We start from the raw sequence: 16521 nt of genomic DNA on the forward strand, positions 1-16521 counted from the left end.
TGATTCGGAAAACGGAAAAATGGAATAGAGTCCACAGCGCGAGATTCCTTGCACTGGCCAGTAATGGAACGAGTGGCCCACTGAGCAAGCACCACTCACCCAGGACGAGCCAGGTGTTCTTGTTGGCCGTGTAGGCACGCAGGTTCTGGGTGAACGAGAGGGACACGTCGAATGTCTTCACCAGGTTCTCGCTGCCGCTGTCAGAGCTGCTGCGCAGCTCCACGTACTTGCTGAAGCTGTAGTACGAGCCTGCAATGGACATGGATGGGGCTCAGCCGAGGACGCTGCTCTTCAGCGCTCAGCAATGGGTGCAACAGCACATATTTTTAAAGAGCCTGCTCAAGTCGTGGGCAGTGCTTGGTGGTTTCCCCACTCTAGGAGAAGAAATGCGGCAGAGACAGGATGCAATGGCTGTTTTTGTGACTCTCCCTTTGTATTTTACTTTTGTGAGAATATATAAAAGAATGGGAAATGGTAATGAATTTCGAGATACTGCCTACTTATGTCTCTGTAACAGAACCCGAAAATTCGGATTTACTTACAATGTAGGCGGTTACAATATCAGGCAAGTAGACAAATACAAGAACTTGGGTGTAACAATCACATCGAAACTTAGCTGGACAGCACATATCGATGACATATATTCTGCTGCCTGGAGCAAATTAGGCTTTTTAAAAAACAAATTGGTTCGTCCTTCTAGTTGACTAAAACTTGGAGCGTATAAAGCAATAAAACAATAGTCCGTCCTCTTGATTACGCCAACACTGCGTGGGACCCCCATACAGTTAAAAAAAATAGAAAAAATACAACAATTGGCTGCCCGATTTTGTATGCAAAGGATTCGCCGTTGGCCTTGCGAATCTCGCACTTCTGGTTGATTGAAGGAAAACTGCACGCTTAAACTTTTTCCGCCTCTAATACTTTTCCAGATTGCACGCTCAAGATTACATAACAAAGGACACGACCAGGGCTTCACATCATAAACATGGCCGCAGCATTACACCTATATTTGCACGTACTAACATTTACAAGTATTCTGTTTTTCCAAAAACAGTTTCTGATTGGAATGCTCTGCCCCATGATTACCCTACACTTGACATGCAGAGGTAAAACTGTATACGTAACTTGTTCTTGTCACTTGGACTGAGTCTGTACTTTTGTCGCGTGTTTCTCACAAGTGTATCAGGAAATATGAATATATTTTGAACCGCAGTGCATGCAAACGGTGGTTTTTGAACTGCATTGCTTTCTCCTGCATAGACTATACTTGGTCTGCAGTATGTGAGAGAAAAATAATAACTTTATTTCACTTTGGGACACTGGCCCCCCCACGGTGACAACAGAGGTGCTTTTCCTGCCATAATACAACGGTTGAAGCAGGATGTCGACGCACAGCTGTACGTCCGTGTCACAAAACTGTCAAAATCAGCAAGCCACATTGTTATACCAAGATTCCACCCAAAAATTTCACGAGGTTGCTAGTGTGGGTGTGTTGGCTGGATGTGGCAAAGATTGGAAGCGCTAACACAACAAGGACAAGCAAGTAGGCACACACAAGGCGCTCGTGTGCGTCTGTTCACTTGCCCTTGTTGTGTTAGCGCTTCCAATCTTTGAAAAACTTCCTACCCACATGCACACACATTAACCTGTTTAAGTAGGAAAGCGAGGAGTTTGTGACGAGCAAGGGGACATTGTCCAGCACTATGCCAGGACTGGCCCCGCCTACATAGCAAAAGGTCACGTAGAGCAAGCCATGCCACGTGACTCGGGGTGGCCGAGGGTAGGGAGAGAGTCTGCACCTCCTGGGTTTCTGCATGGCTTGGCTGCAGTGTGCACGTATGCTGGCCACCCACTAAGAAGAACTGCTTGCCCTGTTCCCACACATTTCTCCTCTGAGCTCGTCACTTGTTACTTATAACAAAAAGCCCACCAAGCGGCACAGCAAACCAGCTAGCTGGGCAGGTATGAATCGACTCACAGCGTACCCTTCCAAGCTGATGCCACTTCTGTAGCCTTGCATGCCCGAAAAAGGGCACTTGGTTTTACTCACAGTTGCAGGGCAGAAAAAAGCAACTTGACTGGCAGGAAAAGAACAGCGGCAACGTCATGCGACGACTGGCTTAGTGGGCAGCAAGGCTTGCTAAACACTGCCCGCCACAGTGCGCAGCATGGCCCACCCTGTGGGCAGCTACTGGCTGGGCCTGGCCGGCCATCCACACATCTGTAGTGCTGCCACGGATAACGGGACATTTGAGCGAGGCAGCAGAAGGGAGCCACCTACCGAAGGAGAAGAGCACCAGCAGGCCGATGATGCTGAGCCAGACCATGACCGCCGCCAGCCAGCGCATCAGGGCGATCCACAGGAAGGCCACCAGCATGGCACACAGCAGGCCCCTGCCCCCAAGAGAGTGCCCTGTAGCATTCCCAGCCGCACCATGGGCCACCCCTGCGCTTGTGCTACTTGTGCACTGAATGCCTGCGGTGCCTGGATGTTACCCGGGGATGCTGAAAAGTGGAGCCCAGCACGAGTCCCAGCAAAGCCAGCTGTTTCCAGCGTGCGCCCCGCTTGGGGCCACTCCACCAGCCTGCCCCTTCCTCCCTGGATCAAGCATTGCGGGGTGGCTGATGGTCTCGCTGCCTGCTCCTCGGCTTAAGGAGCGTGTGCAGACCTGGTGTCCTGCCCAAGCTTTGTACACAGTGGACATTTGGGACCGCGGATCAAAGCTCACGTTGTCCACTCCGCCTGCCTCCGAGTGCATTCCCGGCACCTTCCGGTGAGTCAACCACACCCCCAGCGGTAGATTGCATTCTCGTGCTCTAGCTTGCTAGCCTTTCTGTAGAGCTGCAACCTCCATAAGATCAGTGCACGAGAAGCAGGAAACAAGCCCAACCCCTCAGAAAGTGCCCACCATAAATACATTTCCGCATGATACTACAGTTGAACCTGAATCTATCAAAGGCACACAAATAACTTTGTTAAATCAGGAGCTTCGTAAAATGGAGGCTTAAGGGTATTTAAATTCAATGTAGTACAGTGTAGACCACTTATAACGCAACCACTTATAACGTGGGACCAGATATAACATAAAATGCATAAGCATGCCGTTTACAACGCGGTTGCCCAAAGCACAATACCATTTATGGTGTAAATTTTTGGAGAGTCGACCAACCGGTGCAGCTTTGGCATCGCTTTAGGGTCGCAAAAAAAAAAAAAAAAAAGGAATCAGCTATTGCATGCAGCGGCGCGCCCACCCTGCTTTCCTCAAACTTAGACAAACAAAAACAAATAGGCATCCTTTAGTTTGCGTGTTCTCTTGGCACTCGCGTGATAACCACAACTGCCCTGACTCTTGGCGCACCTATGAAGATAGCAAGCACCGGAGTGCACAGTAAGTTGTTTCTATGGTAACTTGGAACGTTGTGCAGATAAGCAACCACCCTTTCTCTTTTCAAAATCTGAAGATAGTGAGCTGTGATGCCAGAGGTTTCCACTACTACCTTTTACCTTGTGCTGATAAACAACTGCCTTCAGCATCGCAAACACAAGGCTGGGTTTAAAAAAAAAGAAAATAAAGAAAAAAAAAAAAATCGGCTTGTGTTTTATTACATCTTGCCACCAGCATAAGCCGGGCTTTCCGCTCCCTGTGGCAACCGTTCTGTTAGACACTACAAAACACAGGCATGCTCCTGCGAAACACAAACATAAAGTAAGTTAACGCCACCCTCCTGTTTTGTAAGACGAAGACCGTTCAGCAGTGGCTGATGTTGAATAAAAAAAAAAAAAAAAAGGCCGTGCCTCTGTTTTAAAGAGTCCTTCGTTTGAGTGATGATAAACATAGAATGACTGAAAGGTAGGTTGTGATGTTGTAGGGCGTATGTTACGCATGTTTCATTTATAGTTCGGTACCACTTTTAGTGCCGATTTCTGCAGCCCCCGCGACATACATTATAAGCGGTCTGCACTGTAGTATGATCAATAACAAAATCTTGCAATGACCACCAAATCGGGGTGTGTGAATATCTGAAAGTGAACAATACGATATTCAATTTCCCAAGTATCAGCTGGGACCTTCCATCTGTAGTGGCCGCTAAACGCTATCGCCAAATTAGCTGTGCAAAAGTAGGGCTGGACAGCCCAAGTGCTCGGGCCCCTTCACCGAAGACGGAAGTTCCAACATACCGTATTATCGCACGTATAACCCGCATCAAAAATGCGAAAATTTCAGACGTGAAGTAGAGGTGCGGATTATATGCGAGGTATTTCCTTTGGCGCAGCTTCACCGCAATGCGCGTTGGGCCGTGACGCCCGTACAGCAGTAATAGCGACTAAGCCACTGTCAGCCCATTGACAGTGCTTATTTTTCATGGACAGCTCAACAATATACCAACCTGAAAAAATGTACGCGGCAAGTGATCTAGTTACGTAGTCAGCTAGGTAAGTTCTTTTGCATAAACAAATGTGTAATGTTGCTTGAGTAGTAAATTTGGTCCATCCTCTTATGTATAAAATATGTGGGCAATACGTGGGGATATATATTTTTTTTATTTCTCGACGGAAAGTGGGGGTGTGGGTTATATGCACGGCGGGTTATACGTGCGAAAATACGGTACGCACGACAGTGGGCCACCAGAGACAACACTCACACGAGCATGTGCGGCCATGCCGTCTTGAAGTCCTGGAAGGCCAGCTCCCCAACATCCTTGGCACTCGCGAGCCCTGCAAGAATCCTGAACACACACCGCACGCACGTCAGCCGACTGCTTGAGGCCAGCAGGTGACGCTTCCAGGCCAGCAAATGGGCAACACTCCCGGCGCACTATTTAAAAAGTCGCAGAGCACTACGTTTGTCCGCAGTACAGTTTAGTAATGTAACATTGCTGCAACATCATACAGCAATACAGTTTACACGCATTCCATTTGATCACACTCTCTTTTTGTGCAAGGATGTCACAATCCCACAATTCCCTAATGGGTGCACAATGTCTGCTTCCTTGAGCTGTGTGGGTATTAAAAATTCGAAAAAAAAAAAAAAAAGATTACGTAGACCAACACAATTTAATTGTACTTCGAAGGAAGCTCTTACACTAAAAAATTTCTGCTGACAACTGAAACATTTTTCGCAAAACATCTAGCAAGGCTTGTACAGACATTGGTATGCCTGAAAAGAGGAAAACCACAAAACAGTATTATAGAAATGCTGCTCTATGAATTCGACAGCACATGAATCCAAAAGGTAATCACAAATATTTTTTTTTTTTGCATAGCTGAACTCCCTCCTTGGGCACAGCCCAGATGCCAACTGCCCAAATAGGGTAAAAGACATCAATGAGGCACTGCCAACTAATCACAGGGTCGGAAAAAGGCAATACTATGCTGTGTAAACCCGCGTCAGGCCTATTCAGCTCATCGGTGTGGGGATCCTGGAATGCAGGCTAATGCAGAGTGAATGAGCCAAGCCCCGCTGCTTCCACGGTTGGTTCAGAAATCCTTGCCACACGAAAAATACCAGGCCGAACCCTGAAGATGACATGCACTCTGCTTCTGTCAAAGGATCATTACGACAGGAAAACAGATACGCCAATGCAAGCTACATTTAACAAGGCATGACACTGATTAGCAAAGAAGGTACCTGCCAAATTTTGACGCCACTGGGCAGCCTGTAGTACAGATTAAAATGAAATGCACCTTTCGTTTTAATCCATATAGGTTGTTGAAGTGGACTGCCAGATGATTACAGGCTCCCAACTCAACCAGCAAGTGGCTGTTTCGTCCTTTGTCCTTGTTTTCCCAAGTGCTTTGAGCACCAAGACGAACACCTACAAAGTAGCCCAACTGTCACTTTGGCCATCGTACCTAACCTTGCTGCCTACCTAGGTCAGGAATCTGCCACTCTTTTCTGTTTTATGCCAATGTACTCCTCCAAAAGTGTCAAATGACTAGAGGGCGCTGGACCCTGGATTGAGTGTTTTGCTTGCAAGGGAAAAAATAAGCGTTTGCCATAAGAAATGACTCGCAGGTTTTTTAAAGGCCCACTTGCTGTAAGAAATGACTCTCAGGTTATAAAAAAAAATGAACATTCTTCCGCACTTACTGTCGCGTCACGTTTTCTTGGTAGAGCACAACCCTAGGGGATCCCCATTTCCCTTGTAAACAAAATTGGGGCGTTTGACCCAACCCAGAACTGCACTGCTAACAACCTTGTGCAGCCATGCATGCTCCAACCCAGTGTGCAGTACAACTAAAAGGCAAACAAAACTAGGCAGTTTACTAGTGTTTGCGGGCAATGTGGAAAGTCTGGCGGGCTGAGCTTGTGTCATCATACCCTCGTGCAAAAGGACCGATAATGGGGCAACAGACTTTCGCAGACGGCGAAGTAGCTGATGCATTGATCGAGGCCTGACAGAGATCTCATGGCCGCAAGTGCAGCATGTGGCAATACGCTGGTGGGGTCGCCTCGTAAGTTGGGGTGCAGCCCTTGCTGCCCTTGCAGCCCTCGCACATGGTCGCACTTGAGAGCCAATATGTGCGGGCTCATTATGAGGTGCTCCGAGGCCTTCCCCGGGGCTCCCACTGGCAATGTGGATGTCCCGAACAAAATGTAGGGGCGCGGAGTAGTGCCAAGCAAATGAAACTGCACTCGGTCCTGATAGGCGAAACTACGGTAGCTGAAAAATGCATCATGCTCCACCATCGGTTGCAGCCTACCAGAGTGCCTAGGTGGGCGTTGTGTGGGCCACTGCGACTACTACTAGATGCCACGGCTACTCGCAACTGCGGCCGCCTCCCTGCTTTTCCCCCGCAGAGGAATCCCTGCGATCCCCTTCCTTGCTCCCGCCACACACTCGGCTCCTCAGGCATCAGCATGCATTCACCAAGTGAAGTAGCATGCTCAGGTGGCCCAAGGCAGCAGCAGCAGCAGCAGCAGCAGAGGTGCTGAAGAAGAGCGCTGCGTCGGCGCTTTCACACGGGAGTGAGCCAAAATAAAGCCGCAGCAGCAGCCTGCCACTTGGTTTCCCCCCAACCGATGTCCACCAGGTGGCTGCTGCACCGTGCAGATGCCGAAGGGCCGACACGGTAATGCTGCAGAGGTGACTGCCCCACCAGCAACTTCCACCAGGGAGGAGGAACTGCCTTTCATCATTCAATTTGTTTGCGCATCGTGAAGGCGGGAAACGCATCTTGGTCCACAAGCCCGGTACGGCGATGCATGTGCGTCACAGTAGCAGCTCTACACCTGTTCTGACGAGGTGGTGCCCCAGTGCCTATGGGAATTCAGGCACTTTGCAAGTGCCGACAGGCCTGCACAGAGCATAGCAGCGAGCACACTATGCCCACCAGTAACGCAGCCTTGTGCCGCGTGTGCACTACAACTCCTTTCAAACGAATACACGTATGGTTTTCCTTTGACTCACCCTCCCAATTTAGGATGACCCCCTCTAGATGACGTCCAGATAAGCACTTGGAAGCGTGGGCCCCCCAAGCATTTCCCTCTTAAAGCAAAGCCCTGTTAAGCAGCAGCAAAGCATGCGCGCAAGCCCCAACTGGTATACTTGCGTGTTCATTTACGCACTTCCTGAAAGGGGGAACAGGGAACACAATGCTCACACAAGGCTCCGAACGGACACATTTTTGCAAAAACTTCAAATGGCAAAACACTTGCACTGCCCGTATTAGTTGAGTCGCGCAAAGGGCGTAAATTCGAGAGATCCCTGTATAGCACCGAGCACAAAAGAATTCCCAGGAGGGGTGGCCCCAAAACCCTGGTTCTCAGGCCACAATGCCAGCACTCGTGTCAGCTCCAGTTGATGCTTGCCTGCTCACCCGCCGGTTAGCGAGGAAAAAAAGTACAGCTGAGCCGAGCTAATTCATAAGTAACCTAGTTTGTCTGCTCTACCACGGTTTGCAGTAAGTGTACTAGGTGTTTTCTGCACGCGAAAACGCAGTGTGCATACTGCGGGCACACTGAATGCGGTTGCAGACATGACCTTCATGGCGCACAGTGCAGCCAGAGGCAACAACAGGGCGCTGGCTGCAGCCGTGAAGTGATACCGGTAAGTACACCACTAGCCCGCCAGAAAAAACTCCTGGGCCTAACAGAGTTACACATGCGGGAAAATGGCTCATAATGTGGGTAACAGTTGTGCTGCAAAGTGTTATTCACACCGCTACTGAAAGCGGCTATCAGCAGCAATGGTGACCGGTGCAAGTAGCCGGGCCCTGCCCACACGATGTACTCGATTGGGGCATTGTGCTTCATAATCTACTCAAGACAGAAACCACTGCAGAGACAAAGTCACAGTTTTTCACTCCTTGGCTACACTTGTTGCACTGCTGCTACACTTGTTGCTGCTATGCTGAAAGCTTTCCTCTTCGAAACAGATGAACTGAACCTGGAGCACAGCTCAGTGTGGTTAGAGCGCCAAAAGCTCGAAAGCAAATGTGTAATGACACACTTCCCATGCCAACTCAAAAAAGGGCGTAGCGGTGTTAAAAAAGCATGACTCACAACCCCGTAGTGGAACACGACACACTTTAGGTTCATGCCACGTGTCTCTGATTTTGGGGGGAATTTTTGTCCTCTTTCCTATTCTCTCTTCCCTCTCAGCTGAACAAGAGGAGAACGCGCTTCGAACATGAACGAAAACTCAAGCACGGCTAATTTAGTGGCTCCAGCAAAAGCATTCTGCCACTGTCTGCCCACGGCCGGGCTAGTGTTGGCAAGTGTTGGCAGCGCCAACACCAACTTTTTGCAAGTCCTCTCAATCGTCTCCCCTATCTAGTGTCTACCCTCTCCCGACGCTAAGTGCTCCTTGACATGCGGCAGCACAGAAAGCCGTGGAACCCACACTGAAGGTGCGTCTTTCTTTTGCTTACGTTTTATATCAGCACTGTTGTTTTCTTTTGCTGGCTGCTATCAGTTCTGTTGAAAAGAGGACGAGGCATTACACCCAACACTTTGCATGCACATTTCTGACTCGATGGAACTGGTGGAGCCTGTCGCGGTTGGGTGATGGGCAGTTGCTCGCTGTGCCTAAGCTGCGCCCCTTAGCTCGTTCGCTACACCTGACACACAGTAGCATAGTGCTTCAATGCATGCTGCGACAGTCATGCCGCTACCGCTCATTGAAACCAACAATTCCTAATTGCAGCCATTACAAGTGGGCTCAACGGCACCTCAATTGTTTAGGGCTCACACTGGATTCAGGGGCCTCCTGCAAAAGGGTAGCAGCTACAGGGACTAGTACTGAGCAGGTCAGGGCCACTGGTTTGAAACGCGTCCCGTTATAAGCAGTGGTTTCTGCTAGGATAAGCCCACAGTGAAGTGCACAAGACAAGCACTTTTTCCCATTCACGTTCCTTGTCTCGAGCCCGTGGCCAGCTTTAACCTGACTGGGGCTCACCAGGTCATGTCTGGTGGGCCCAGGAGACCGTTCTTCCCAGGAGTTTTGTTGCATACTTGCAGTCCCTAGTTCCCTGCACTCCAAAATGCATATGGGGGCCCGGCACACTGATCACTGGTTCGTACGTGGACCAGTATGTCTGCCCGAGTATGCAGGGATACTCGTGCAGACATCAACGCCTTCTCAAAAGAGGAACTGCTGAAAAAAATCACAAATGGTTGGGCTCACGGAGAACACGTGCCACACCTGCCAAGAGCCGCACTTCCACAAATAGTGCTCTCTTTACTGGCCTCACAAGCGCATCCACATACCCCTCTGGGCTTAACTCTTTCGTTACAATGCCATAGGCCATCAGACACAGAGTTCCAATGACTGCAAACCTCGCACGAAAACTCAAAATAGCACTTTGCAGACAACTATCGCCATCTGGCGTATTTATCGGCAACTCCTCTTTCAGTTTCAGTTTCGTTTGTTACATTTCGAGAGCGGAGGCCGCGTTGAAAGCAAAATTTGCACCCAGGGTAGCTCCAAGTTGGGCGGAAGTGATGTCCACTTCAAGGCTTGCGCTTCGCAAAAGCTGTATACCGTCGCTGGGACTTTGGCAGCTGCTGCTGCAGATTTTTCTGACCCCAGCAGCAGTGATGACTCTAGCAACGACGTGGGATCATCAGATTTTAGTTCCGATTCGGCAGTTATTTGAGTAAAATGAAGTGTCACAAGGACACGCCCCCTGTTCGCCCCTAGATCCTGTACAACACCAGCCGAAAAGTATAGAGGAGAGAAGAAATGGCAAGATCTGCTACTAAAAACAAATGCACAAAGCAGAACGAACGTCTCTTGCTCTACTTGCAGTGTTTACCTTTGATTTCTGCTGGCATGCGACTGTTTCGCTGAGTGGCACAGCCGTCAAGGCCACTAGATTGACGGCCCTTCAAAAATTTAGAACATGATGTATAGGACTGATGTATATATGGAATGATAGCTGAGGAACATAGGAACAACTTGTATATTTCAGATTGCTTAAAATAATTTTCTGGTTTACTACAATCACCTATTTCGATTGTGTTTATACTTTGATTTTTTTTTCTGTTTATTTGACACCTAAACTCCGAATAATTGTATATCTCACAAAACTGCTGCCATGCATTTGAACGGGCAAACTATAAGCTATGATTTCATGTATAACACTGCTAAATGTGTCCAGTTGCTCAAGAGAAAAACTTTTTTTTTGTTGGTAGAACCCAAAATCTGTCATTTTTCCGTTGTAATGAAAGTGTCAAGAAATAAGCTGAAAAATTGCTATTCTCAAATCCAGACGAATGCCATCACCAAACACACATTTAACACCCACAGTGTTGAAGAAAAAAAAATTATCGACAGAAGCTGCTCACATCACTTGAATTGATCTCACCCAAATGACCAACCAAGATCAAATAAAGCTTCTTCTGCCCTAAATTTTGCGCATTGCTTCTCTGCGTCTGTGTGTGTGTGTGCGCGCGCATGCCGAGTGAACAAAAAGCAACTCGCCTAAAAGCAAGCATTATATTCTATTTTATTGCATTATTATTGTTATGTTATTTTATTTAGAAATACCATGCAGGCCCTCGTCTAGGGCATTGATAAGGGGCGCTAAAAAGGAGAAATACGTGCAAGTTTTACCGTGGCACACACACAAGTACTAACAGTAAGCAAAAACGGAGGGGACATGCTTACAAGTAAAGGAGAAGATCGCTTTACATATACAGATTGCTTTAGTACCATTTTTCATTAATAACTGCACTATTAATTAATCTTGCACCATTCAATAATTAGGTCAAAGTTTTTCTGCAGGGCATAATGATCATAGCATTTTTCATAGGTTGGTAGATTGTGCAGTCATGTCATCCATAGACATAAGAAAGAGCAGCGGGCTGAGGACGCTGCCTTGTGGCACCCTGTATTATTACTGTTATTACACTCTAGAATTCCATTCGGTTATATTATACAGTCGGCTGCCTACCCAGGCAGCTAACTTTGTCGCTATGTCTGCTTCCACACTTTGGGGCCGCTGTGCAAAGCTGCCTCCCACACAGTTTCCCTGCACACTGCATTCCTTAACCTACGTAGGCTCGACAAGACGGCCCAGTGGCACACACGTAAGTTGCAAGTCCACGGCAGCCACCAGAAAAATGGTTTCCACGAAACCTTTCTGCATCTACCCGAGACGAGGAACATGCAACCCTTCATGCTTGCAGCTTCACTAGGCACGCAGTTAAACATCAAAAGGAACTAACTAATCAAGTGCAGTGCAAATTACAGAGGACAAGTGCTGCTACACCCCCCCACTGGAGGGCCCTTTTTTTAGTATTTGTTTTTTGAAATAAACAAAATGACTTACAGTTCTACCGAGTTCCTGAAAACAGAAATGATTGAGAGTTAGAGTGAATCAGGGTACGTGAGCACCAAAGACTAATTACTGTCAGTTTAACACCCCCACCACCTCCCAACGAGCGAACATTGCCCTCCTTTTTACTGCTTAGACAAGTCAAAGATTCGGCGCCAAAAACTGTCATACACATATATATATATATATATCACGTGGACAAGCACTGTTTGGGAACACTGGGTGAAAAAGTGCAACAACAGCAGCCTCCTATAGTACTAGTATCAGGACATGGGAGGGGCCTTCGCACTGTACAGGCTGGACAGGATGATGGTGGTGACGATGACAACGCAACAGCGGCGAACAAAGCAAGCTTCACTGCTTGGAGCCAACATGGAGAGGCAGTCAAGCACACTGCCAGGCCCGAACGGAGTGGGATGTGCAACGGACCGAGCAGAAGTGCCCTGCTCCCAGAGGCACCACCCGGCCTCAAAACATTGGCATTGCCGAACTTCCTGCCTGCCCACTGCACCGCCTGTACACTGCAGCCTGGCCATGTCGTGCTCCACACGAGGCCAAGTGGGGCACTGGGCAAATGCAGACGCTGCTATGCTTGACAGTTGCGCTACCGAGGCGCCGGCAGGCAGAGCACAGAATGTGGACAACCCGTGTGCCTCCAGAGGCAGCCGAGAGAGCCATCGTTCCACTCGGCATGCTTGTCTGCAATGCCTCACTCCAACCTCATACGAGCAATCTCATTCCCATGCGAGTAATGGCTATGGCAAACAAATGCATCTCGTTGGAACGATACTGTCCGTCAGGTTGCTACTTTGGGCGCTGGGTTGCTCTCTTTTCCCTGTTGTAGCCACAATTGTCCCCAACTTTGTTTCTGCTAATGTGAACTCTATTTGATTTTGCCCTCAGTCTCCTGCAATCATTTCCCTTTTTTCCTCCCACTGCTAATTAAGTGTGAATCACAAGGCACATTTTTGCACACGAATTCAACGCATCAATGTGGCACACATGTTTTTGTGATGCCCACGCCGGTGATACTGCGCCACTGGCTGCGCTAGAAAAAAGACATGTGGCCTGGCTGCTTGCAACCTCTGGCAACAACTTGAGACAGGTTTCTGAGCATTCGGAACACACCTAGCAGTAGCGGTCCCAGAGATTGGTTTTGGGGGGGGGCGATTTTTTTTTTTTGGGGGGGGGGGGGGGGGGGTGAGGCGAATAAAGAATCGCTCCCCTCCTTGCGCCAATTCTGCTGAAGTGGTGATAACCATGGAGGCGTGTGCGCGTATGCGATGCAACCCGCTGGGATTTAACTTCGCGCAAGTGGAATGCTTAAAAAAACTGAAAATAATGAACTGAGGACCTCTTTGGGGGGGGGCGACCGCCCCCTTCGCCCCCCCCCCCCCCCTTGGGACCGCCACTGACACCTAGAGACATATATGCCTACCACATGGGTCCCCCTTCTCAGGGGCACTGGTCCCCAAGTGGCCTGCTCCTCCACTCTCCTCCCCCTCAGGATACCCTTCTCTCCCAACCGATGCAACATTGGGAGAGAAGGGTCTCCTCCTTAGGACTCTCCTTAGGGCTTTTCTGCTAAGGTAGGGAGCCGTGCGGGTTGGACAAAGAACTCATGTTCCCCCACTACAGGACGGACTGAATCAGTGGTCACGGACAGCTTAACGAGCTTGGGACAGCCTTTACAGTGCACATTCCACATTTTTTTTCGAACAATAAGGTGTGGTTTGTTGACATTGCCAGCCCACGGCGAGCGCATTCTTGGTACCTCCCGGTGAGTTGATCATTCTTGGTACCTCCCGGTGAGTAGATCAAACCTTCAGTGGTGTCCTTGCAATGCTGTAGTGAGAATTCCAGCTTTGGTTCTCGTGTTCTAGCTTGCTTTGGTTCTCGTGTTCTAGCTTGCTAGCCGGGTAATATAGCCTATTTATAGCCGCCACCCATACGCACCACGGCGGACATTTCACAGCCGCTTCCATAAAATGTGTGGATGACGATTGAGCAGTGCCATTTGCAGCCACATTGTCAGCTCCCTTCCCGCGTGTGTAATTTGTTTGTGCCTCGAGTTGCACTTTGGCGAGTGGTAACAAGCGGTCGCTACCTGCACCACTTCATGGCCACAGCCAACACCATGTTCTCGCCGTCGGTATCCTTGGTGCATCAGGGCACTTGTCGTGTGCGCTGCCTGTTTCCACATACAGAAAACGCTTTGTGTGGTTCGTGCTTCAGTTCAGTGCACTAGTCCACTCATCATGCATTTATGCTATCCCGTTCTGCGCCCCTTACTGACTGGAAGTTTCCTTTTGAGTCGTTCTGCCGCATATAGTTCAACTACTGCTCGCTACCCCAGATGGAGCTGAAAAGTGGGAAAAGAAGGCCCAATCCTCTTCTTCCTCAATGTCCTTGGGGTGATGCCAATTTCAACCACATCCTTTTTTTTCTCTTTCTGCTCACGCAAGAAGGCCTATCCTCAGGCTATTTAGTTCCAAAAATGAGTGCACTGCCTTAGCTGCTCTAAATACATACATATTCTCCTCGGGTTCCCCACTGTACGTTCTTTTTCTCCGCCCCCCCCCCCCCCCCCTGCAATGGCACCCCCATTTCAACAAGAACTTTCCTACTGTAGTCAGGAATGCTTCAAAAAAGTATTTCCAGGCTACCTTTACTCACAGCTGAAACAAATCAAACTGCAACTCGAATCCAATGTCAGTGCCAAAACAAGATTAAAAAAAAAAAAAAAAACTAGAGAAACACACAGACTGAATTTAACCGCCAAATATTTGCTTCAAAGGAACTTCCCGAGAAATGAATGCGAACTAAAAATGCCTCCTCATATTTTCACCTTCCATCCAGAGTTTTACGAGAAATGAAACACATAAAAAGTAACTTTCCATCAAGGCCCAAAGGCAGAGCAGCCTTTGATATTTTTAGTCAACAATAGCCATCAAATCGAATTTTAAAAATTTTCTAAATCATCCAGCACAACCATAACCTCGACATCCAAGTGCCTGGCCACAGCAGTAACCCTGGGAATGAGGAGGCCCATAGGCTCGCAAGGGAGAGAATACTCAACCACCCCTCGGAATCTTCAGCGCCTTCTTTTCCACATAACCCTTCACCTGAAGACCGCAGGAAGATACTTCAACTACAAAGCACTCAGATCAACAATTCCTGAACTTCTGCACCCGATGCCCCACAACATCCTATGAGCTGCACAAGTAATTCTTACCAAAGCAGCCCGTGCTGGCTATGCCAGGTCACAGAGGACATCTTAGCTCGCTGGGAACACTACCAACAACACAGGAACACACAACTTTTGCCATACCAGCTTCTGTTCCATCAAGATTGACCGACAATCAGCCACTTACTGTGGTCGTGTAGGGTCCTCGAAGGGATTCGCATAAGACACAAGCCCCCTAGCGTCACATCTCTACAGGACTGACCAGACCCAGAGAACGATGCTGCTTGTATGGTGGTCCTTCGTGAAGGAGACTCACCTCACCAGTAGGACATGAACATTACCGACTCCTTCCCCTCCAACAGGCCAGAGTGACATCCTTGCATATTCATTCATTCAAACTACGGTTAGGCGGAGACAGGTGCGGACGAACGAATACCCCTTGCAGTATTTTGCTGTGGTACCCGACAATCAGGGAAGCCACCCCCACCCCTCCTACCACAGGCACAAAGGAATGCATCACCAGAAGGCGGCGACTCTGAAACGGCTACTGGTGACATCATGGGCCCATGGCGTCAAGGGCCCCTCCTTATCCACAGGACCCAGCACTCGACTTGCACCTCCTTGCCGGGCCATTCTTCACTGTGCGATGGCCGGTGACATCATCGGGCTGGTGACCCGACATACCTAAGCTTACACGGGACGTCAAAGCTAAATTAGCGTTTTTTCATCACCAGCGCAGCGAGAAGTTTGGATAGTGCCGCAGACGACGCCTTATTCAAGAGAGAAGGCGCGTTATCGAAGAGAGATCGTCTACAATGTGTCAATCCCACACCTGCAACAATCTCAATGAAAGACAACGGCAGCGCAACAAAGGAGGCAACTTCCCCAGAGCAGTAATCGGAGAGCTATGCGACTTAAGCTCTCCAGTGTGCCCCGTGCTCAGACAAAAGGTTTCCCCGTTTGAGTGGTGCCAATGCCTTCTCGCCCTCGTGGTCACGTGGGCAAGCATCCGGAACGGCTTAGAGCGTAGGCGGGGCATACCGTATTTGCACCCCTGATTGCAACGTGCAGACAAGTTTAAGTAGGAAATTTCGAAAAAATAATTCGACGCTGATTCCACCGCGCAGACAGCGCATGACGTACCTGGCAGACGACATTTTATTTGACGCACGAAACTGTTGCAGCAAAAGTTTCTTGTACTTCATAAACTTGCTTACCCAAACTCCTGCTGGCATCAAAACTGGAGAAGAGAGCATTGAAAGCGTTCACCTTTTCAAGCGCCTTGATCTTCATAATTTCAGACGCGATGGGCCGTTGGTTCATTCGCAGCCCCTGTTACTAATTCCGGATGGAAGCCTTCAAGTTCTTGAAAGCATCCGTGCTCAGGGCCAGTGAGGCCTTGCACGAAAACAAGGCTCTGCTTTGTTTATGCCCTGTCCATCGAAAGATCTGTCTACTTTGCTGACAGGTAAGTAATTTAACTGCCTTCCTTAACCCTTTGAGGGTCGAATTTTTTTGAAAAAAACTTTCCCTGGTGGTCAAATTAGTT

At 48.8% G+C, this 16521-nt stretch overlaps 1 protein-coding gene across 6 annotated transcripts in view; it reads right to left on the reverse strand.

Annotated features, from left to right (window-relative positions):
- The window catches only part of Ctl2 (Choline transporter-like 2), a 164002-nt gene that overhangs the window by 32577 nt on the left and 114904 nt on the right, over positions 1–16521 (reverse strand). For 5 of the 6 annotated variants that reach the window (XM_077708666.1, XM_077708701.1, XM_077708694.1 and 2 more), the window contains exons 8-11: positions 11780–11794; positions 4645–4728; positions 2282–2394; positions 100–249 (exon numbers count right to left, since the gene is read on the reverse strand). In XM_077708666.1, the coding sequence (XP_077564792.1) occupies positions 100–249; positions 2282–2394; positions 4645–4728; positions 11780–11794 (362 nt within the window). The remainder of the gene's footprint in view (positions 1–99; positions 250–2281; positions 2395–4644; positions 4729–11779; positions 11795–16521) is intronic. The other variant, XM_077708674.1, reaches the window with a different exon arrangement.

Source organism: Haemaphysalis longicornis, unplaced genomic scaffold, assembly GCF_048455015.1.
Source record: "Haemaphysalis longicornis isolate Haplotype H1 unplaced genomic scaffold, Haemaphysalis longicornis Haplotype H1 scaffold_1, whole genome shotgun sequence".
NCBI lineage: Eukaryota > Metazoa > Arthropoda > Arachnida > Ixodida > Ixodidae > Haemaphysalis > Haemaphysalis longicornis.